Source organism: Lissotriton vulgaris, chromosome 8 (assembly GCF_964263255.1).
Source record: "Lissotriton vulgaris chromosome 8, aLisVul1.2, whole genome shotgun sequence".
NCBI lineage: Eukaryota > Metazoa > Chordata > Amphibia > Caudata > Salamandridae > Lissotriton > Lissotriton vulgaris.
In genome coordinates, this window is record NC_141696.1 from 546,502,999 (window position 1) to 546,527,231 (window position 24,233).

The 24,233-nt window shown below is 50.5% G+C and overlaps 1 protein-coding gene across 1 annotated transcript in view; it reads right to left on the reverse strand.

Moving 5' to 3' along the window:
* BIVM (basic, immunoglobulin-like variable motif containing) overlaps positions 1-24,233 on the reverse strand; it is a 219,415-nt gene that overhangs the window by 127,649 nt on the left and 67,533 nt on the right. The window contains exon 4 of the mRNA XM_086933329.1: positions 2,512-2,607. Within this exon, the coding sequence (XP_086789455.1) occupies positions 2,512-2,607 (96 nt within the window). The remainder of the gene's footprint in view (positions 1-2,511; positions 2,608-24,233) is intronic.

Here is a 24,233-nt window from a genome sequence, read left to right on the forward strand (position 1 = left end):
AAAGGGGCCTGAAGGTTCGCTTTCGATTGGGTATTATCTTTAGCTGATACCGAGGGGGGATACCCAGATGGCTTACATTTACATGGGATGGTGTACTAGGCTGGGGACTTGTGTTTCTTATTACACATATAGGAGCACCGGTTTGCTCGTTTCCCTCTTCAACATTAGTATATGTAGTTTTGCAGATCTGATTTAATTCCTCCAGTAATGTAAAATTTTGAATTTGGTCTGCTGCCACCAGAGGAGATTGAATACTAGATGTAGTTCCTATGGAAAGACTTTGTTCTGCTCTCTCTATTTCGCGTTCAATTGCCGATGTTACCCTAGTTAGATAATTGTCCAGTGTCCCCTTTTGTGCCCCCCGATGGATATTATTTTTTGGAACCCCTTTATCAGTCATAATGTGGCTTACTTTTATGTGAGTGGCAGTGTAAGTATAACAACAAGAGACACCTATGCTGGTCGGGCACAAAACTTAATAACCAAAAAGTAGTCCTTTAGAGTGAGCCGAAGTGTAGGTAAAGGCAGTCGCTGTTGTGGGTTAATTCAGTTTGCCTCCTTTTCCAGCGAAAGACAGGCGAGAGTCAAGTGGGGTGGCCCTGCCCCGCCTCCTCCGGCCTCTGAGGCCCACAGAGGGCCCGCCCTTTGCCCGGGCTTAGCCCGGTGTCGCCCTTGCGCGTCCCGCGATGCGGAAGGGGCTCTGACCTTTTCAGCTCCTTCCGGGCGCGTCAGTGGGCGGGAAGGGGCGGAGCAAACAGGCAAAGGATTGTGGGGGCTGTAGTCCCCCCGCTCGGCGGCCGCGTGGTGTTCCGGTCGCGGCGGCGGGGGGGACAAACAGCCGGTGGAGATGCAAGCGCCGACTGCGCTATGGCCAGCGAAATCCCAGAGTCCCCGGTGAGTTCTGAATCAGGATGGTCGCCCGCTCCCCAGATGGGGTTCTGACCTTTTCAGCGCCTTCCGGGCGCGTCAGTGGGCGGGAAGGGGCAGAGCAAACAGGCAAAGGATTGTGGGGGCTGTAGTCCCCCCGCTCGGCAGCCGCGTAGTGTTCCGGTCGCGGCGGGGGGGGGGGGGGAGGAGGGGGGGGGACCAACAGCCGGTGGAGATGCAAGCACCGACTGCGCTATGGCCAGCGAAATCCCAGAGTCCCCGGTGAGTTCTGAATCAGGATGGTCGCCCATCATTCCCTACCACTGTTACTGGGGATAAAGCTGAAGTTTCTGTTTCTGAGTTCTTTTCAAGCAGGGCAGCGGAGATTTGGGGAATGCGCACGGTCTTTTTTTCAAATGAGGGAAAGTCTCTTTTCTCCTTCACTCTGTTCATATTTTTCACACCTGGAGGTGACTCGACCCCCCACAGCATTTTTAGTTGATGCTGGAGTGTTTTCCGTCGCATCTTCCATGTGGCTTCCTCCCCCATCTTTTTCTCCTACTTCTCCTAGTTCTCCTACCCTTCCATTAGGGGGAGAAGTTAGAGTGGTGTGGAGTTCATCTTCAGAGATTTCAACCGTAGAATCCTTCCCTGTAACGGGCGAAACTGAGCTTCCCTCTCCTTTCTTAGCCTTCTCCCTTTCTTTAGCAGCTAGCCGTGCAGCTTTTCTAGCAAGGGCTAGGCGAGTTTTACTTTTGAGACAGGCAGTTAACTCAATTTTCGCAATTTTACTTGCTTCCTCACTGTCTTCGTTGTCTTTCAATTGCCTCCCCATACCACCCAGCGGAGTTCAAAATTTATCAGGGCAGGCGCAGCGAATAGCGATAGCACACCGCAAAACAGTCTTGATGAACTGCCTTAATGTCTCTTGTTAGCTCCCCCTCACGCCACCTTTAGCTTGCAGAAAGTGTGCAGGACGAGATGGAGGACAGCCTGCCTCTCTGCTTACTCTGCTTATCACTCCAGGGGCCAGGGCCTTCCTTCCTTCTGGAAACGTTGCAGGAGTAGATCTGTTGTCCTGTGCAGCTGGCAACCACAAATCCTGACAAGAGCTCCTCACGGGCAACCAGGGGCTGGGGATGAATGAGCGAGGGGGGGTGGGGGGCACTTGAACGAGAAAAACAGCCTCGTTGATTTTCTCTCTGCCGCAAGCTTTTAAGCACTCCGAGGGAGCTCCAGATCAAGGGAACGGCAAACCGTGGTTCATTCTCCTGCAATTCCGCTCCTGAAACGCCAAAAACGCCGAAAGCCATTACCGCGGGGATTCACTGCCGCGCTGTCCAATAAGGATTTCTGAAATTCTGAAATGCTTCCAAAATCATTGAAAAGAAGCTGAACCTTGAAATTTTAGCTATGGATAGATGAATTGGAAATTAATTATGTCATGCTCTGAGGAGGTTCAAACCTTATATGCACAGCAAATTACAAATATAAATGTCATGATCATGTAATATCCCCGGTATATATCTTCATAAAGCAGAATTGTGAAATTTAAGAAAAGTAACATTGAAAGTCAAGTGCTAAAGAACAGCAAACTATCACAGAAGAATACTGGTGTGAAAGGATCTATTCAGTGAGATTTACCTTCCAGCTCCTAGCGTGCTATACAAAAAGTTCCAGCATGATATTAAGGAGGAAATTCCACAAGACGTCTTGTACTGTGGTCTGCTGACACAATACCTAAGGAAATAAAAAGCAACTTCAGAAGGAGCCAAAATCCTGTTGGTAATTATGCTCAACAAACAATGTGTAGACAATGCATTAAAATAAAGTTCATTAACAGCAGGCTAAAGTCCAGTCTTAAAATTGAAGGTAATACCAAAATTAGAGGTAAGGTTTCCTTTTCTCTGTTTGATGCTCTCAGGATTGATTGCTGGGGATCATGCATGGAATTAATATCGTTTAAAAGCTCGGTTTTTCGTAGGTGGGAGGAGCATTTTCTCTGATTTCTGTACTCCTATGTTTATTGGATAGTATAGGTTCAGGAGGAGCAGCTGATTTATACAGTATGATGCCGATTATATTCAGTTGAAAACTCTAATAAGAACGTGATAACAAAAATTCAGCAGAAAAGTGCATGCCGATTGATTTGACTTACCGAGTATAGAAAGTAATTGAACCAGTACTAATATATTTTAACAACTGCTGTAGTCTATTTACATTTCAGTAGGATTTATATTACTCTGGTTTCACAACTGTAAATGGAACAACAAATGCGGTCACTGGGCGAGCAGAGGTAATCAGGAGGCACTAAAGATGCCTTGTCAAAAAGCTCCTCTACTACGGCACCGCTGCTGCCGCAAATTTCGTTGTTTGTGAAATGCTTTATTTAAAAATATAATGTACACAGCTTACGTTTAAATACAAGTGTATTAACTGCAAAATGTGGTAACCATACTAAAACCTATAGGCCTGTAACATCGAAATGAAGCATGGTTTCTTAACTTACCATAACCAAGGATGTCATGAAGGAATAAGAAATATTAATAGTGAATGGCTTGTTTTTCACATTAAATGACTGCTGTACAAAGTCTTTTTATTTTCTCTGCTGCTGAAGTTGCATTTTCGGAAGCTACTGTTTATTAGCTAGTGAGCGCTGGGATGCTCCAGGGTAACCACGCGCTATACAAAACTGTTTTAATAATAATAATAATAATAATAATAATAATAATAATAATAATAACAGACACTTGCTTGTATTAGACAACTTATAGTATGGTTCTCACCGCAAAAGATGCAGACGACATGGAGGAAGGTTCATGGGAAGAAGTTTTTAGAAAGCAAGAAAAGATGTGCAGCATCATTCAAGGACACATGGTTAAAAGAAGACTGTACTCTGGTGAGAAGATGGAGATTAAACCTGTTCCCAGGAGTGTGCTGAAATCTTACTGGTCCACATGAAGAAGAAATAATAGTAATATTGCAACACAGAAAATGTGCATATATATTAGTGTGTGTTCTTAGACTAACCAGAACAGTAGGTGTGTGTCCATTGTCCCACGCTTTCTAGGAAGAGACTCTTTACTGAGTTTTCTTAGACGTCTCCTAATTAGAAGTCTTAGCTTATTTCTTGGTCTGCTGTTATTTGAGATTAGAGTATATTCCAGATTATTATGTAAAGCGTCATGTTTATGCTTGCTTCATTCATTCATTAGGACCCTTCATAGGTATCTGAACTAACACCTTTTTATTCCTTCTCAAATTTAATTTTGATTGATTTAGAATAGGGAAGTTTCTTTTTCTTGTTGCATTATTATTGTATCGATAAACATAGTCACATAATTAACTGCAGCCAAAAGACACGTACTACGATTTATCTTTTACTTAATTTTTGTGGGGGTTACTAACCATCTTGCTGTAGCCTTTGAGTGCTTTCGGAGAAGGGGCACAGAAGAGGGAGGGGCAAGTTATGATACTGTATAATTGTAGGAATTGGACGGAGCAGAATCAGTTGATGTTCTTGCAGTGAAGAACATGGCCTGGATACACACCACTGAGTAAGTCCCACATATGACGGGCTTGTAGTTAAATCTACTTCTAACTTCAGTCAACATAAAAAGTCTGGGACACCTTATATTTCTGATTTTATTAGATGTTGTCCCATAATGTTATGGCTTTCAATTTGGGTCAAAATAGAAACAGCTTTCTCAAAACTGTGCTAAAGGACTGTTAAAGGTTGGATAACATATTACATATCCCCAGGCTTAAACATGTGAAACAGTCGTTTATGGATTTGGGTGTTCCTGAACTATTTGAAAATCCAGACGGCATTGATGGGGAAGCGAAATGCAAAATACTGGACAAGCTTTATTAGACCTATGAGAGGGAGTTGATGATTATGTTGATGGGATCCCCAGTTGAGAGTGATTATCTTCCCCTGGTTTTAGTAAAGGCCACAGAACCTTATTTATTAATTATCAGAAACCCTCAGTTTAGATTCTACTTAACCTGGCTTAGGTTGAATACTTTGTAGATACTTTTGAAGTTCCCTGTTGCTAGTTTATGGAAAGAAGCACTGTATATCTGCCTTTGTGACAATGTTTCAGCACCAAGCATTTTACATATGTTGCTATTTTTCACATTTTATATATCGCCTCAGAAACACTTTTTAACAATTTTAATATTCCTTCCACTAAGGAGGCATTTATTTTAATTCAGCAACCTTCATTTGAGTATACATGTTTGGTTGTTTTAAATTTTCTTCGGGTATCTTTGAAGATCAGGAATAGATTATGGGGATGTATTGTGACTGATTTTGACACTGTATAAAAGTATTTGTGTATTTAATTTTGATCATTTTAGTATCACCTTGCATAATATTATTGATATGCTTGCTTTTACGGCTCAATCGTAGCTGAAAAAAGAATGATTGACTTGAAAATTAACAACAAAGACTTGTGGGAAAGCAAGGGTTCTGAGACAGTGGGTTAAGAAGTCAAAGCAGAGCCACACATGAATGGCCGAGGGCAGGATGCCTCATTCTAGACCTTGAGAAAGTCTTCGACTCTCTAGAATGGGGTTACATGTTTGCAACACTTGAGAAATACAAGCTGGACCCTGCTTTCTTGCAGCTGACTTGTCTACTTTACACCAATCCAGAGGTGAGGGTGAAGGTGGGCTCCTATGTCTCAGGCGCGATTCAAGTGCAGCGTGGGACGAGGCAGGGCTGCCCGCTGTTCTCCTTTTCGCGCTTCAGATGGAGCCACTGGCTGAGGCACTGAGGACACAGCTGCAGGGTGGCATACCACAGGGCGATGGCATGCACAAAGTGTCACTTTACGCCGATGATCTGTTAATATATCTGCGTGACATCCATCAGGTGCCTGAGCGCTTGACTCACATTCTGTGGGACTTCGCGTCCATTTCAGGATTAAGAGTAAATGTAGCCAAATCTAAATTATACCCCTTTCTAGAGCGATGCCAAGATCCCGGCACTTACACTCAATGGCACGCGAGTGAAATGGTGTGAGAACACCAATCACTACTTAAGCATAAGGGTGTACCACAAACCGTTAGACTTCTTTGAATGTAATCTAGGAAGGAGGTTGGCGGCAGTGTAATCTCAGATGCAGTTCTGGAGCCAACTCCCCCTAGCAGTAGTGGGCAGAGAGGTGTTGGTTAAAACGGTGGCCCTCCCGAGATTTCTGTACTACTTTGCCAATCTGCGTATCTATGTGCCTGCTTCCTTCTCTACATAGTTGGGAAAAACAGCCAGAGATTTCATCTGGGGTCTCAACCGCCATAGGGCGGCAGTGAAAAAGCTGTACTTCCCAACTAATCAGGGAGGCCTGGCGATGCCCTGCTTTTAGCACTATTACCTAGCGTTGCAGCTGCAATGGATCACCCGATGGATGGTGGATCGCCAGCGCGATGACACAGCGACCACACGCCCAGCTTACACACTATCCCATATCCATGCGCTATTTCACCCTGGTGCGCGGACACGACCCCCAGAATCCCAATTACTAACTGTGGCCCATCAAAGCAATAACGGAAGCCTCTACTTAACTCGGGACACAACACCCTATGTCCCTGCGCTTCCACTAGACGGTACCCCTAGAGGACAGGCTACACTCACGAGCACCAAATTGCAACACTGGCAGGAGGTGGTGATACAAACACTAGGAAATTTATAATTGCAACAATATTGAATGGGTTTTGCTTAGATTGAGCCGCACATCTTAGATTGTTATGCCAAATATAATCGTGATAGTAGGTCATTAAACAATTGCAACTGCGGCGAGGGTGCTGGAGATATATGACACCTACCCACCAAGGTGTTGTTTGCTCCCAAGATCAAAAAGAACTTGGGTCATACATACAAAGAAAAGGAATATCTCAGCACACCCTTCTCATTATTTCTGAAAGCGGTAGTGTCCGTGTTATTTAACACAGTCTTGGTAATCTCAATGCCCTATGTGATTCAGTCCAAACAAGAAAAATATAGTCTCAGGAGGTAATGATAGAATAGTCCAAACTAGGAGATTTATATAGCAAGGTCTCCCTCATCCCTTAGACAACACTGGTAGATAGTGACAGGCTCCCTGCGGGTCAGTTCCTCCTGCACATAACTCTGGTTGCTGCACTTTTGTTATGGTGGGGAGACCTGGCCGCTGAACCACAAACGCACCTCACTGTGCAATATTTACATGTAATGGGATGGGATAAACACCTAACGAGGTGGTTTGCAGCTTCGCTTCGCCAACATGCAGCGTTCAGTTTAGACCCCCTCAGAAAAAAGTGGGAGCAGGACCTAGGCCGACCATTTTCAGATAAGGACTGGGAAAAAGTGCTGGCCAGTCCAGCCCAGATTCCCAGAAACGCTTGCTTTAGACAGATACAATACGACGTTACACAACAAGCGTACCTTACGCCAGCTAACATCAACAGATACTTTCACCACACTGACCCAACCTGCCCCAGATGCGCCGCCCCAGACGCAGACTTGGTGCACAAGCTCTGGGGTTGCTCCACCCTAGGTGCGTACTGGGGAGGGGTGGCCGACACGCTTCGAACCTGCACAGGCAGAGAGATACCCTTTTACTGGCCCATGTACCTGCAGCATATGTTCCGTAGAACACGTAACACTGAAGTCACTTCTAGATTCCTCAACCTGGGTATATTAGCGGCAGGAAAGCTCTGCAGGCTGTCCTGTAATTAGACCTAATGTCAGAATACTGACAGCATGGGAAACAGTGAACAGCCTGCTCCACATTCGCGTTATTTGTCCATTTTAAAACATGCATTCAGAGGTGAAAGCAGATTCCGTCTCTTTGTATGTATAAAAAGCATTTGCGACAAAGCGTTTAAAACAACCAGTTGGAAGCAAGGGACTGGTGCCTACAATTCTTCGCTTGGGTTATGTGGGAGCAATACTCTGTATGGCAATATTTGGCTAAAGTCATGGAGATACATTTCTTAACCATGAAATGATTCATTATTCCAATTATTCTACGGAATTCTCAATTATTGTAAGACATGCTCAAATACTTCTTGAGTGCCTGTGGAGAATACCAATTCTGTACTCACTATCAATATAATCCCTACTTTCCAAGATGTGTTGGTAAATGCACAAGAAACATTTTAAAACACTGTTTTTCAAAATGTCCTTTATATCTTAATAGTTTGACCAAGTAATCACAAAGCACAGTGTTGGATTTACTACTTAGCCCCATGCATAAGGGGGTATGTTTTCAGAATTCAAGGACCAAGTAACTTTTACTTACCACAAAATGAAAAATGAATAAGTACCTCTTATCCTGACAAACACCAAGATACAGAAGGTATGACTAAACGCAAATACTGGCAATGGCGACAGGGGTGGTATGGTGAGCAAAAGAATGATGGATTAAACCCAGATCCTTGTGACTGGGGGGGGAATGTTTGCATTGTGCAGCATTCCGCCCATCAATTGTTTCTTTTGCATATGTCGCCCTATATGGGACAGGTATGTCCAGACGTAGGTCCCGTGCTCACTACACCACTGGATTCAAACTAGTCTGGCTGATGGAGGGTGATGCCCTGAAATCGGTCCCAGGATGCTTGTTTTCGGTCCAGGGAGAACCTGGCTTGGCAGTTCGGGCTGGAGTGGTCCCACAAGGAACAGGGGAAATACTGATTTGCATATGACTGGATCCAAACCTGGGTGGTGGGGTGAGCAAAAGAATGATGGATTAAACCCAGATTCTTGAGACTGGGGGTGAACGTTTGCATTGTCTAGCATTCCGTCCATCAATTGTTTCTTTTGCATATGTCGCCCTAAGTGGGACGGGTATGCCCAAATGTGGGTCTCGTGCTCACTAAACCACTAGATTCAAGCTAGCCTGGCTGATTAAGGGTGATGCCCTGAAACCAGTCCCAGGATGCTTGTTTCCGGTCCAGGGAGGACCTGGCTTGGTAGTTTGGGCTGGACTGTTCCCACAAGGAACAAGGTCAAGACTAATTTGCACATGGCTGGGTCCACAAAGGGGTGGTGTGGTGAGCAAAAGAATGATGGATTAAACCCAGATACTTGTGACTGGGGGTGAATGTTTGCATTGTCCAGCATTCCGTCCATCAGTTGTTTCTTTTGCATATGTCGCCCTAAGTGCGACGGGTATGCCCAGACGTGGTTCCCGTGCTCACTACACCACTGGATCAAGCTAGCCTGGCTGATGAAGGGTGATGCCCTGAAACCAGTCCCAGGTGGCTTGTTACCGGTCCAGGGGTCTACGCCCGTCCGCGCCTGGACCGCGCCCAGTGCCAGACCCCCTGTCCCCCGTCCCTCACAGCCCCCCCGCATTACCTACGATGCCGCCACCCTCCTAGCCCTTAACCCCGGTCGCGCCCCCAACTGCGTCCTAGCCGCTCCTGGACGCACCCATGGACCGTTCTCCTGCTTCTCCTGCAAATTTAGCGGCACCGACAACATCTCCGCTACGACCACACCACAGATTCCCGACCCCAACCACCTACAATGCATCCTTCTCAACACCCGCTCGGTCCACAGGCACGCCATTGACCTATGGAACCTACTAGACACCATCTCTCCTGACGTCGCCTTCCTAACGGAAACATGGATGAACGCTTCCTCCGCCCCTGACATCGCCATCGCTATCCCTGATGACTATAAGATCACACGCAAGGACCGCACCGACCACACAGGAGGAGGAATCGCTATCGTCCATAAGAAATCCATCCGCATCTCTACCAGCTCCGACGCCAACCTCGCTAACTCCGAACACCTTCACTTCCAGATCCACATCGACCCCAAGACAACTCTTAGAGGCACCCTCCTCTACAGACCACCAGGACCCCGCGCAAAATTCAGTGAAGACATCACGGACTTCATCACCCCACACGCGCTCCCCTCCAAAGACTACATCCTTCTGGGAGACCTCAACTTCCACCTTGAAAAGATCAACGACCGCAACACCGCCACCCTCTTAGACAACCTCGCCAACCTCGGACTTAAACAACTGGTCACTTCCCCCACCCACATCGCAGGTCACACACTCGACCCCATCTTCACCTCCAGCAACCATGTCTCCTTCAGCCACACTACGGATCTCCTCTGGACTGACCACAGCTGCGTTCACTTCACCTACAACAAGCCGAAACCCATCATCCACCTCCAACCAACTCTACAAAGAAACTGGAACAAAATCACCACGGATCAGATCTCCACATCGCTCCTTCGAACCTCCCCAGCCCTCTCTTCTAACGCCAACGAAGCCGCCTCCAACCTCACCCTCTGGTTATCCAACACCGCCGACACCTTAGCACCACTGAAAAAACGTCAACACAAACTTGGCAACAAGAAGGCCTCATGGTTCAACGATGATCTCAAGAAGTCCAAGAAACTGTGCCGCTCCCTTGAAAAGGCCTGGAAAAAAGACCCATCCACCAGCAACAAGGACGCCTTCAAAAGCGCCACCCGTACTCACCACCAACTGATCCGAAAAGCCAAGAAAACAGCATTCAAGGATCGACTTGACAACAACGCCCACAACAGCAAGGAACTTTTCAACATCGTCAAGGAATTTTCCAACCCCTCGGCCAACTCCAACGACATCACCCCCTCTCAAACCCTCTGCGACTCCCTAGCCTCTTTTTTCCACAACAAGATTGCTGACATCCACAACAGCTTTGACAACCAACCCGGAAGCCAACCCACCCTACCATCTGCTGACCATCCTTCCCCCGTAAACACCCTTAACGCCTGGAACCCAATCTCCACTGAGGACACCATCCGCCTGATGAATTCCATCCACTCTGGATCCCCCACTGACCCATGCCCTCACCACATCTTCAACAAAGCAGACTCCGTCATAGCTCCGCACCTCCGAGACGTCATCAACTGCTCCTTCAACTCCGCTACCTTCCCTGAAGACTGGAAACACGCTGAACTCACCGCCCTTCTGAAAAAACCAACAGCAGACCCCACTGAACTCAAAAACTACCGCCCCATCTCGCTGCTTCCATTCCCGGCCAAAGTCATCGAGAAAGCCGTCAACAACCAGCTTGCCGCCTTCCTCGAAGCCAACAAATCACTCGACCCCTCACAATCTGGCTTCCGAGCCAAACACAGCACTGAGACCTCCCTCATCGCAGCAACAGACGACATTCGAACTCTACTGGACAATGGAGACACAGTCGCCCTCATCCTCCTCGACCTCTCTGCAGCCTTCGACATAGTCTGCCACAGCACCCTTTTACAACGCCTCAGAAACATCGGAATCCAAGGAAAAGCACTGGAATGGATCACCTCGTTCCTCACCGGAAGAACCCAGAGAGTCCGCCTCCCACCATTCAAGTCCGAGGCCTCTGAAATCATCTGCGGCGTACCACAAGGATCCTCACTCAGCCCCACCCTCTTCAACGTATACATGAGCCCCCTCGCGGCCATCGCCCGCCAACACAACCTCAACATCATCTCTTACGCGGATGACACTCAACTGATCCTTTCTCTCACCAAGGACCCCAGCACCGCCAAAACTAACCTACACGAAGGAATGAAAGAAGTCGCCGAATGGATGAAACAAAGCCGTCTGAAACTCAGACAAAACAGAAGTCCTCATCTTAGGTAAATCCCCCTCTGCATGGGACGACTCCTGGTGGCCGGAAGCCCTCGGAAAAGCACCCATCCCGACAGACCACGCACGGAACCTTGGCGTCATCCTGGATTCTTCACTCTCAATGAACAGACAAGTCAGCGCCGTATCCTCTTCCTGCTTTAACATTCTTCGCATGCTCAGAAAAACATTTCGCTGGATCCCCTCCGAAACAAGGAAAACAGTCACCCACGCTCTAGTCACAAGCCGACTGGACTACGGAAACACCCTCTACGCAGGTACCACCGCTAAACTCCAGAAGAAACTACAACGAATCCAAAACGCCTCAGCCAGGCTCATATTAGACATCCCACGCAACGAACACATCTCTGGTCACCTTAAAGACCTCCACTGGCTACCCGTCAATAAGAGGATCACTTTCCGACTGCTTACCCACGCACACAAATCACTCTACGACATCGGACCAGATTGCCTCAACTCTCGACTGTCCTTCTACACCCCCTCCCGCCAACTTCGCTCTTCCAGCCAAGCCCTCGCCACTGTACCTCGCATCAACAAGACCACCATGGGAGGCAGATCCTTTTCATACCTGGCTGCCAAAACTTGGAACTCACTCCCCGTTTACCTTCGCCTCACCCAGAATCACCTAGCGTTCAGAAAGCAGCTTAAAACGTGGATATTTGACAAATAATCCCCCTCCCCTCCCTAAGCGCCTTGAAACCCTCTGGGTATGTAGTGCGCTATACAAATTTTTTGACTTGACTTGACTTGACATATGGCTGGGTTCAAACTGGGGTGGTGTAGTGAGCAAAAGAGTGATGGATTAAACCCAGATCCGATGCAACATTTTCGTTAAAGAAATGTTTTGTGGCCGTACGTAGTTCCTTTCGTATTTGGGGAATATGGAGGTACCCAGGATAGATAGGGTATATCCTCCGGCGAGACCTCCGTCGGTTGGAGAACGTCAGCAGCACCGGAGAGTGATCTGAGATACCCCTGGGTCTGATGTCTACCTCTGTAACATTGTGTAGGGTCGTGTTCAACATTAGAAAGTAGTCTATCCTGGACAGACTATTATGCACCGTTGAGTGATACTGTAGTGCTGTGTCGTGGGATGTGCTTGTCTCCAGACATCTATTAGGCCCAATGCCTCTGTGAAGCCCTGGAGGCGAGACGTGCAGGTCGATGGGGATCTGGGCCGGTATCCGTCTATTATAGCGTTGAAGTCCCCTCCCACAATAAGGTCACCTTCCGGCAGGGCTTGGAGGAATTCACTGAGCTGCCTCCCTGCTTAACGGACTTGAAACCGCCTGCCACCCCAACTCAGCAGAGTGCTTATTCCCAAACCCAACCATAGTACTTGCTTGACAGCGGTAAAGAGTCCAAAGAAAGCATCAGTCCTCTTTCCTCTCCAGGGCCTGCCTCAGTCCGGTATCCAAGAGCGGCACGACTGCGGCACCTTGCAGAGGATCACTCTCTCGGGTACAGTCGGGGTAGCAAAGTCATTCTTGGACGGCCTCTTCTGTTTCTGATCGTGGCGAGTGTTCCGGATCTAGACGTCGTAAACCTTGGCTGCCGGTGTCTTTCTCTTCCTCCCGGTGCTGCTGGCTTTTTTGCCCGCAATGCTGCTTTTCCACTCTCCGCCATCCTTCCAGCCAATCATAGGCCACCTCTGGTGTTTCGAAGAACCACGTCTTGTCCTACGCCACCACCCTTAGCAGTGCTGGGAATATCATAGAGTAGGGAATTTCCTGCGCCCGCAGAGCTTTTTTCACCTCCATGAAACTTCGCTGTCGCCGGGAGACTGCCACTGTGTAATCCGTGAAGAAGGCAATTGTCGAGTTGTGGATTCTAATTGGTGGGGAGATTCTCGCTGTTTGTAGGATGGCATCCCTATCCCTAAAATTAAATAGTCTGGCGAGTACCGGCCTAGGGGAAGCTCCCGTTTTCGGCCTTCCGCCCGGGACCCTATGAGCTCATTCCACTGCGAAAAAAGTTGATAGGCCCTTCGGTTGCAGTCTAGTTTTCACCGATTCCTCCACATATAGGTCCATTGCTTGAGTCCCTTCGCTTTCCAGAATACCAAGAATGCGTACATTGTTCCGGCGGGAGCGCCCTTCCTGGTCGCTGAGCTTCTCCGACAGTTGTTTATTCTCGGCCTCAAGTCGGGACATGGCCGTCTGCAACTCATTTGTATCCGTCACCAAGGATTTTGGGACAATCTCCACCTCCTTAACCCTGTCTGCCATTTTCTGGAAATCTGCGTGGAGTAAGCTGACGTCCGTAGAGATAGACCCCACTGTGGTCTGTACACTTGAGAGGGCCACCATAATGTCCTCTAGTGTCACCTTTTTCGCCCCATCTCCATCCGACCCTTTGCCCGATGAGGCGCGCCCCTCAGGGAGTGGCGGGGATCCTTTATCATACGCATATTTATCCAGCTTTGCCTGTGTGCTCTGGTTCCGTGGGCCCCTGCCCGACATGGTGTCTTCACCAGTGGAGGGTTATGCTTTGCACGACGTGGCGATCCCTGTCCCTCTGGTGGTGTGCCCCGCCAGTCGCCAAGTCCGGGGTCCCCCAAAGGCCTCAATGAGCAGAGTGATGTTGTAACGGGCTAGTGCGCCACTGCCGCCCAGCAACCGGCTCTCTGGAGTCTGCGTTTGTGGTCGGCCTCACTTTCGCTCTTGTGCCTGTGGCTCTCGCCCTGTAGCCCACGCATTCTTCTCATATCACTTCGTAACTATGCACAGGGGCTGTTAGGGTCAGGCGTGGGCTCCCTGCCCCGCTCCGTGCTAGCGCTCACTTCTTGCAGGGATTGGGGAGGGGGGGAAAATCGGCAGTAAATGGATAATTATTTAGGATGACTGCTGCTGTGTCATCCCGTGCCCCCAAATTCCTGTATTGCTCAGAGGATGTACTTCACCACTGCCCCCAGGCCGATCTCACTCACTGCCTGCCACCACTCGAGCCCGCCGTTGCTGTGCACTCTGTGGGCCTCACCCCGTAGTTGCTGCTCGCTGTGTCATTTCTCGAACGCCACAATTAAGTTTGGGGTCCCCCGGGGGGTGTCGCAGCCACAGCGCATCGCGCTGATTCAAATTGCAGCTCCCGCCGTCGGGTCTCCTCCTTCCACGCTCCGCTAACTCCTCGCCTCGTTCTCCGGCCTGTGGACTAATTTAGGCCCCAGTTTCCGCCCGGTGTTAGGCCGCATCCAGGCACACACGATTCCCGTCCGTCCCAGAGGGCGGATTTATCACAGCTGCACACCGATCGGTGCCACCCTGTCCCGGACCTCAGTGCAGGTCCCTGGAGCGCTGTACTGTAACGGATTTCTGGTCGGATTGATGTTAAGGACTACGCCGTCCTCGGAGCTCCTTGACTACGCAGCAACCTTGCCCGGCAGTTAGCCACGCCACCCCGTCTTGGCAGATTTAACAACAGTCGAGCTGCTGAGTCTGCACATATTGGAGTCTCATCAGTCGTGGCTGTGAGAAACCCAGATATAAAACATTGTAGTAGTCCAGTTTGGACATTTTCAGAGCCTAGACCAATGTCTTCTTGACTGCATCTTTTAGAATTCCGAGGATCTATTTAAAAGTTTTTAAGATCCCAAAGAATTGTCCTGCTGGGCTAAAGATCTGACTATTGAATGAGAGCTTTGAGTCAAACAAGAAACCGAGATTTTGAACTCTAGAGGCCCAAGCTATTCCGGCCACCAGATTGTAAACCAAATCGAAGGCTGCTTGCTGTAGGAAAGTGGGCTCTGTTGCAGTAACCCCCCACTTTTTGCTAGACTACTGATGCTTTTTTGACTTGATGTGCCCTGGGTCCCTGCCAATCAGGTTCCCAGGGCCTGTGTTCTTTCCCCAAAACTATCCCAATAGACATCTCTGGTCAAAGGTCATCCCCTGGTAAATGGTACCACAGGTACCCAGGGAACTGTGACCAGGGAAGACCTCTAAGAGCTGCAGCACTTATTGTGCCATCCTTAGAGGCCCTGTACCTTTTACACACACACACTTCCTTTGCAGGCTGCATGTTTTGGTACGGAACAAAATAAAGAGTCGACATGGCACACATTCCTGTGTGCCATGCCTACAACCCACTGCCCTGGCATAGATCAGTCACCCCTCTAGCTGGGCGCCCTATACCAGTGGTGAGGGTACAGGTGCATGAGCCCTGTACTCCTAGAGTGTCTTAGTCCATTCTTAGACACTGTAAGTGCAGTGCTGCCATTAAGAGTATATGGTGGGGCGTGGCCAAGATGGCGGCGGAGTAGGACGCCTTTTCGAGCTGCTCCGGCGCTGATCCGACAAAGCTTCTAATAGCACGATCCTGAGGGAGCGAACCCGCCTCAAAAGTAGTGGGGAGGTCTGCCTCACGTAGCGGTCTGCATTGGTGCGGTCGCTGGAGCGGTGAGGCCCCGAGATCGCCCTTGAGATCGACCAGACTCCGCGGCCTGTGTGACCCCGGCCTTTCCTGATCTCCACGTCCGGCGCAGGAGGAGGGCGGAGCCCCTGAAGTCCCGCCTGGAAACGCCGAAGCTAGCAGAAGGTGGAGGGACGCTTTGTGTCATCGGGCCGGAAGGTCTAGCGGCAGCTGTGACTTGGAGCCCGCAAGGTGTGCGGATCCGCGGGGCTTGGCGTTCAGAGCCCCACAGTGGTCGCCGAGGGGGTGGTACGAGACATTTGCACTCTGAAGGTGATGGCCCTGTGCGGTAGCGATTTCCCTCCCCATGCCTGGAGGTAGTGAGCGACACCGGACCAACGGATCCCGGCGAGACCCGAGCCACGTGGGGACCGGAGGGAGCTTGGGAGTCATCGACAGCACCTGCGCGTGGCCGCCGTTGGACTCTTGCTTGCCTGTGCACGTGTGAGGACCGCGGCTCGTACTGCCGTACACGTGGAGCTCGACACAGCTGCGGACTATAGAGTGAAGCCTGGTACTCGAGTTGTGGACGCCCGCTCTAGCCTGGGCCGAGCGCCGCGGACCGCCTTCGAGTTTGGTCGGGACGCTGTGAGCCGCCATGTCTAATGCGCAACGCAAACGGGCCCAGGGAAAGGATAATGCCCTGAAATCCTCCCAGCAACCGGCGTCCCCTGGAGCTAGTGGAACATCGAAGCAGTCGGATGACGAAGCACCGGCGACGAAAGCCTTCATGACTGAACTCTTTGCCTCCATTAAGGAGGACATTTCCAAACTCCGGGCGCAATTAGCCTCCGATTTGCAGGAGGTGCGAAGAAATGTTGACGGCTTGGGCGAGAGGGTGGCGACCCTGGAGGACCGAGACCTAAGTGTAGCCACCGACGTGCACCTGCTGCAGCAGGATATCATTCGCCTCACCGAGCAAAACCTGGACCTGCAGTTGCACACGGAGGACTTGGAAAACCGCTCCCGTAGAAACAACATCCGTATACGGGCGGTGCCATGGGACGGTGAGGCGAGGGACCTGCGGGGATATGTCCAGGAATTATTCCTCCAAATATTGGATGAAGAGGATACAAAGGAGATTCAGATGGACAGAGTGCATAGGGTAGGGCTGCCCCGGCGCGGCGGGGGCCCCCCCCCGATATCCTTGTGTGCGTCCATGATTTCCAGCTTAAGGAGCGGATCCTCCGCAAGGCCAGAACACTCACGTCGCTACAATTCCGGGACCACCGCCCCCAACTGGACCAGGATCTGGCGGCCTCTACCCTGCAGAAGCGGCGGGAGTTCCGCCTGGTGACCACATTCCTGAGAGAACGGGGCATCGCCTATTCCTGGGGTCATCCGTTTAGGATCATCTTCCGGTGGCAGAATCGTCTTGCTCAAATCCGCACGCTTCAAGCAGCGAAGGAACTTCTGGGCCTGGAAGATGTGCCGCCCTCACAGGCCGCGACTGCTTCTCCATCTCGGAGGCGCCACCGTTCATCTTCCTGGCAGAGGGTGGGTGCTTCGCCTGCCCGACAGCGACCGGACCTCTTTACCAGCTTACAAGAGCTGGGCAGCGCTGTGGCGTCGGTGGCATCGGCCACATTAGCCGACTCGCAGCAAAGCTCCGGAGCGGCATGACCTCCTTATCTTGATGGATCGGCGCCGGAGGGGTTCGGGCCTTCTGGTTGAGGGGTATGAAAGTACTCTTGGAGGAGACACCCTCGACTATGGCCATGGGGGATAGTGTACTGGTCCCTCCGGCCTGCTTCCTGGACGGAAGGCCTCCTACGGACTTCGGCCTTCTGGACATGATGAGTACTGATTTTGCATTTAGTTTTTTGTTTCTGCTCTTGTTTTTGGTTGAGACTCGGTTGGGGCGGGGATGGGAGTTGGGGTGTTCGGGATGTTGGGGGGGGACCCGTGACGGTTGGACTGGGGGGACGTTTGAAGTGTGGCTGCGGGTGTGCGTGTACTTTAATGTTGTGGATGCTGTAGCACTGGTAGATTGGCGACTGCTGGTCATTGCTTTTGTGGGGGCTGGCCTGGCTGTGGGGAGGGGGACACTTGGCGTACTGAGAGCGGTTCCTGGGGTTTATCTTTGTTATGCCGATTAGTATAGGGACGTGGAATATTAAGGGCATGAATTCACCACAGAAGCGGCAGAAGGTTTTGAAGTATGTAGTGGACCACCACCTTGATGTTGTTGGACTGCAAGAAACACACTTGGCACGGAAGGATGAGATGAGGCTCCGCCATAGGGCCTATCCCATTATTTATAGGTCTTCCGCTGCCACGAAACACAGGGGCGTGGCACTCCTCTTCAGAGCAGCATTGCACTTTCAACCTGTGGAGGTCCGTCACGACAGGGAGGGCCGGTGGCTCATGGTTAAAGGTCTTATACAAGGGCGATTGTGCACTTTTGTGGTGGTGTATTTGCCCAATGCTGGCCAGAATAAGTATTTGCAGGACCTGTTGGTGAAGGTAGGTGACTTTGCAGAAGGGCACTTGTTCCTGTTGGGGGATTTCAATTTGGTGTGGGACAGGGATCTGGACAGCTCAGGGGGACACAGGGCGGGTACAGGGGTGTTTTCTGGTTCCACGCAGCAAGGGGTGGGGGAGCTGGGACTAGTTGATGGCTGGCGTTTTTTTCACCCTTCCACGAAGGACTATACATTCTTTTCACACGTGCATCACTCCTATTCCCGCTTGGATTACATTTTCCTTAGCCAGTCCCTTCGTGGGAACGTGCTGGATGCCGCCATTCTTCCGATCTCGGTGTCGGACCACAGTCTCTTGGTGCTCAATCTTCGTTGGTCGCCGCCTAACGCTACGTGTCGGAAGTGGTACTTTCCAGCGTCGGTGGTCAGGGACGATGTATCTAACCAGGCATTGCGCCTTGCTATCCGCGAATTCTTTGACCTCAATCCTCCGTCGGACACTTCGCTGGCGACCACGTGGGACGCCTTTAAAGCAACGATCAGGGGCATGTGCCTGGGTCTCAACTCGCAGCTTAACACATTGCGGAGGAAGGAACGTGATGCCTTGGAGGCTGAGGTACTCGAGCTCGAGCGGGCTCACAAAAGAAACCCCTCGAGAGTGACCCTCCGCCCGTTGACGGCGGTACGGGGCAAGTTGAAGGCACACTATGCCAATAGGGCCGAGCTCACTCTCCTGCGACTGGGGCGTCAATCATACTCTTGCGGCAACAAGGTCGGCAGACACTTGGCACGACAATTGCGGGACAGGAGGGAGAGGGAATACGTAGGGGGGATTAGAGACTCCGCGGGAGTGCTACACCATCGCGACGGGGTGAAGGTGGACATTTTTGTACGCTTTTACGCCGATCTGTACACGGGCGACGCCCTGGACGCTGCGTCGCAACGGGAGTTTCTACAACGTTTACCGCTACCACAGATCTCTAGTGAGTGGAACAACGTGTTGGAGGCGCCGATCTTGAGGGAGGAGGTTCTCTCCGCCATCAAAAATTTGAAATTACATAAGGCCCCGGGACCGGACGGGTACACAGCGGTCTTCTACAAGACGTATGCGATTGAGTTGTGTGACTTTCTGGTTACCCTTTTTAATGATATGGCGACATCCGGAGTGAACGCAGGGACTATGGCAGAGGCGGTGATTACGGTCTTGCCGAAACCGGGGAAGGACCCGGAGCAATGTGCTTCGTTCCGTCCCATAGCCTTGCTTAACATAGATGCGAAGCTTTATTCGGCGATTCTGGCCAGCCGTCTCCAGGACCTGCTTCCGGCGATCATACACCCGGACCAGTCCGGCTTTATTAAGGGCCGCGAGACTCACGACAATACCCGTAGAGTAGTTCACCTTATCGAAAAAGCAGACAGGTTCCGCATCCCGGCTGTATTGGTGGGTCTAGACGCAGAGAAGGCCTTCGATCGAGTGGATTGGGGCTTTCTGTTTCACACGTTGCGAGCATTCGGCTTCTCTGATAAATTCATTACTATGGTACAGGCGAACTTTTGTAGCCCACGTTCGAGGGTGGCTGTGAATGGCCACCTGTCGGCCTTTTTTCCACACTCGCGGGGCACCAGACAGGGGTGTCCCCTCTCCCCCTTGTTATTCGCGCTCAGCATCGAGCCCCTAGCAATGGCTGTGAGGGAACATGAAGGAGTGAAGGGCATACCGTTCACGGGTGAGCAACACAAGATTTCCCTATTCGCGGACGATGTCCTGCTTTCGGTGGCTGATCCTGCTGGTTCCCTACCTTGTGTCCGGGATATTTTGCTTGAATTTGAGGGAGTGGCTGGCTTCAAGGTTAACTATGGCAAATCTTACATTCTGAATCTGACCTTGTCGCAGGCCGATGTTGCTCAGGTGAGGCCATTGACGCCGTTGGCTTGGGCCTCGGGCTCGATTCTCTATCTGGGAGTTCACCTGACTCTTACGGTGGGTAGGTTGTTCGTGGCCAACTTCCCGCCCCTGCTGGCAAAGACGCGGGCGGAATTGGAGAGATGGAAGCCTAAATTCCTGTCCTGGTTAGGTAGGGTGCACGCGCTTAAAATGGTTCTCCTCCCCAAATACTTGTATCTCTTCCAGGCCCTGCCTATCCCACTGGAAAGCTCTTTCTGTCGGCAACTCAAAACGATGATCTTGAAATTTGTCTGGCAGGGGGGTCGGGCGCGTCTGTCGTTCGCACTCCTGCGCCGGCTGCGATCTGAAGGCGGGGTTGGTCTTCCAGACCTGCACTTATATTATAAAGCTGCCCAATTGAGGGTCATAGTGGAATGGTCGCAGCAGTTCTCTGAGAAACACTGGCTACATATGGACCGTAGCGTGGCGGGTCGGTCCATCTGGGATTTAGCCAGGAAGCCGAAGAGAGATCGCCCAGTGAATGCGTACCTCAGTACTCCCACGGGTACTACGCTGAAAGTGTGGGACACTTTGGTGGGTGATGAGAGGTGGACGACCTTCCCATCTCCGTTCACTCCATTGCACTTCAACCCGGCCTTCCCGCCGGCACTTGACGAGGGGCCTTTTGAAGCGTGGAGAGAAGGTGGATGCAGGGCGCTGCTCCATCTGTTTCACGGCTCTGATCCTCTGACCTTCGCTAATTGCATGCGGGATTACCAGGTGCCGCAAACTGATAACTACAGGCATATCCAATTACTACATTGGGCCACGTCACCAGGGGTGCGGGAGGCAGCTATGCGGCCTCCTTCCGAATTCGAGGCTTTCTTGCTGAAGACGTCCACCATGAAGGGAGCCATCTCCTTCCTATACCGACTGCTGCTTCAATCTGCTTTGTCTCCTAGGCTGCGTTATATGGAGCAGTGGGAGGAAATGGTGGGGAGGGAAATCACCGATGGGGAATGGTCGGCGCTGTGGAGGGATCTGACCCAATTCAATCACTCGATCCACCTGAGGGAGGCACATTTAAAAACTCTCATGCAGTGGTATATGGTTCCGGCCCGGCTTCATCGTATCTACCCGGCTACCTCAGATAGGTGCTGGAGGGGCTGTGGCCTTCTGGGGGACTTCCGCCACATTTGGTGGGATTGCCCAATCATCAGACCATTCTGGGATGAGATTCTCTCTCATATCAAGGATATTTTGCGATACCCTATTGACAACTCTTTGGCTTTTGTGCTCCTGGGCCTACGGGACCCCGGTCTTGAGCACCAGACACGCGCGGATAAGAAGATTCTATGGCTTTGCTTGGGTGCAGCCAAGCTCACACTGGCGGCAGCTTGGAAGCGGAGGGAGGCACCGGCGGTCTCCCTTTGGCATGCGAGACTGTGGAGGCTTCTGAGTCTGGAAAGAATGGCGGACATCTTCCTCGGCAATTACAAAAACTTTAAGCACATATGGGGCCCCTTGGTGTCCTTTCTATCCACTGGTTTGCCTTCGGCGGTGTGCCCAGCATCATTGAGGACCTTATATCTCTTTCAACTTTAGTGTGCATGCTGAATGAATGGGGGGTGTGTGTGTCGCCGTCACGGGGGGTAGAGGGGGGGGGGGTAAGGGGTGTTGTGTTCTTTCTTTTTGGTGCTGCAACCGGGGCACCTTATCTCAGCGGACGATGCCTTTTTTGTGCTTCTTGGACTGTCAGTAGACCTGCTTGAAGGGACTATTTGATTTCGTAAAGACTCTGCTCCTATGGGGCAATTTATATAGCTACTCCTTTCCTGCGAATGTACGGGCCTGTTGCCTGATCTTTCTTTCAGCATTGCATCGCTGCCTCCGTCCTGATTCACTCTATTTCCCACTGTGTGGGATTATCTGTGCTCCCGGTGTGGTATGTTTTATTTTTGTTCTTTTTGTTCACTGAAAAATAAAAATTTTACAAAAAAAAAAAAGAGTATATGGTGCAGGTATTTTATTATTACAAACTCCACAGCACCATAATGGCTACACTCAAAACTGAGAAGTTTGGTATCAACCTTCTCAGCACATTAAACCCACACTGATGCCAGTGTGGGATTTAATGAAAAATGCTCACAGAGGGCATCTTAGAGATGCCCCCTGAAGAAAGACCAGGCTTTGGTGGGTTGCCTGACTGGTACACATCAGCCTACCACCACGAGACATGTTTCTGCAGCCCTAGGGTGGAGCCTTCACTCCCTGAGCCCAGAAATAAAGCCTATCCTAGGAGGAGGTATTCACACCTCCCCCAGGTCAAAGAGCCATCTGTGGCAGGGAAGCTTCAAAGGCCTGGCAGCCTTTGTAATGTGACCCCCAGCCCCTCATGCTATCAGGAGCAGGCCCCCTTCCTGTCTCCCCTCCTTTTTGGCGGGAAAACAGGCAGGAAAAACTAGCTAGCCCAGAAGGTGTGCCCACCTCTGCCAACTACACCCCTCAGGTGGGGGAGGCGAGGTGAAGCCCACTCTTCAGTGCCCACCATCTTGCAGATGGCAGGCACTCCCCAAACAGGATTAGGGATTTTGCTCACTCCCCCGCGTGGGGTGAGCACACCAAGGGTGTAGTCACCCTAAGGTCACTAGTCCATTGGCTACTAGCCTTGAGACCCCTAAAACCCCCCTAAATACAGTAGTTAGGGGGCAACCCTGAACCAAGAACTCAAATTCCCACAACATAAGAAGAACAAGCATTTACAATGCAATGGTTTTGCCTTTGTTAAAGTTAGAGCTATTGGCATTGCTCTTGACATTATTTTTATTAATTTTTTTTAACATAAATAAATGGCATTGTCATTTACAATGCCACTAGCTTTATCTCCCGCAAATGACACACACAGAGCCCCCCCACACACACACACACACACACAGAGCCCCCCACACACACAGCCACACAGAGCCCCCCACACACACATCCACACAAAGCCCCCCACACACACAGCCACACAAAGCTTCCTACACACACAGCCACACAAAGCTTCCCACACACACAGCCACACAGAGCCCTCCACACACACCCACACAGCACAAGCAGGCAACAGGGGCACACGGAGGCACAAGCAGGCAACAGGGGCACACGGAGGCACAAGCAGGCAACAGGGGCACACGGAGGCACAAGCAGGCAACAGGGGCACACAGAGGCACAAGCAGGCAACAGGGGCACACAGAGGCACAAGCAGGCAACAGGGGCACACAGAGGCACAAGCAGGCAACAGGGGCACACAGAGGCACAAGCAGGCAACAGAGGCACACGGAGGCACAAGCAGAGTCCATAAAAAAACTGCTTTTATTTTGAATGTGGTAGTAGGCCTTATGGGTGTGCACTAATTTCACTTCCAGCACTGACATTCATTACCTCTTTCACCAGTTGTTACTGAGTCTATACGCCAAAATATTGTTGATTCTGTCTTATTAGCTCAAACCTGGAAATTCTCTATGCTGTCTTCCTAATTCTTTACCAATGGGTATTTACATTTTGTCTTCGCCTATTGCTTAACCACTGGAAATACAGACAACCCAATTACACAGAGACAACCACACTACACAGATGCACCCACCCCTGCACAGTACCACACAGCCCTCCCTACAGAGGCACATCACAGTGCAGACACACTAATGGCGAAACTCTATCATGCACAGACGTTCGCATGTACAGACACACAGATCCCCTTTAGACAGAAGTACATACTCCCAGTAGGCTGACACTCACACACACTCACCTTGAAGACAAAGATACCCAGATTTCAAAGCACACACAAACCCTGCTGCACATGCATACACGCATCCCTGAAGTATACTTTCAAATGTCAATACTGGGCATTTATACACATACCCTGCTAGAAAGCCAAGGCAGGATGTAGTAGCCAAAGACAGACGTTTTCACATTCTCAAATACAGTGCGACACTGGAGTGGTCCACATCGCTCTCCAGAGGTTTTAGCTGGTTAAAAAGC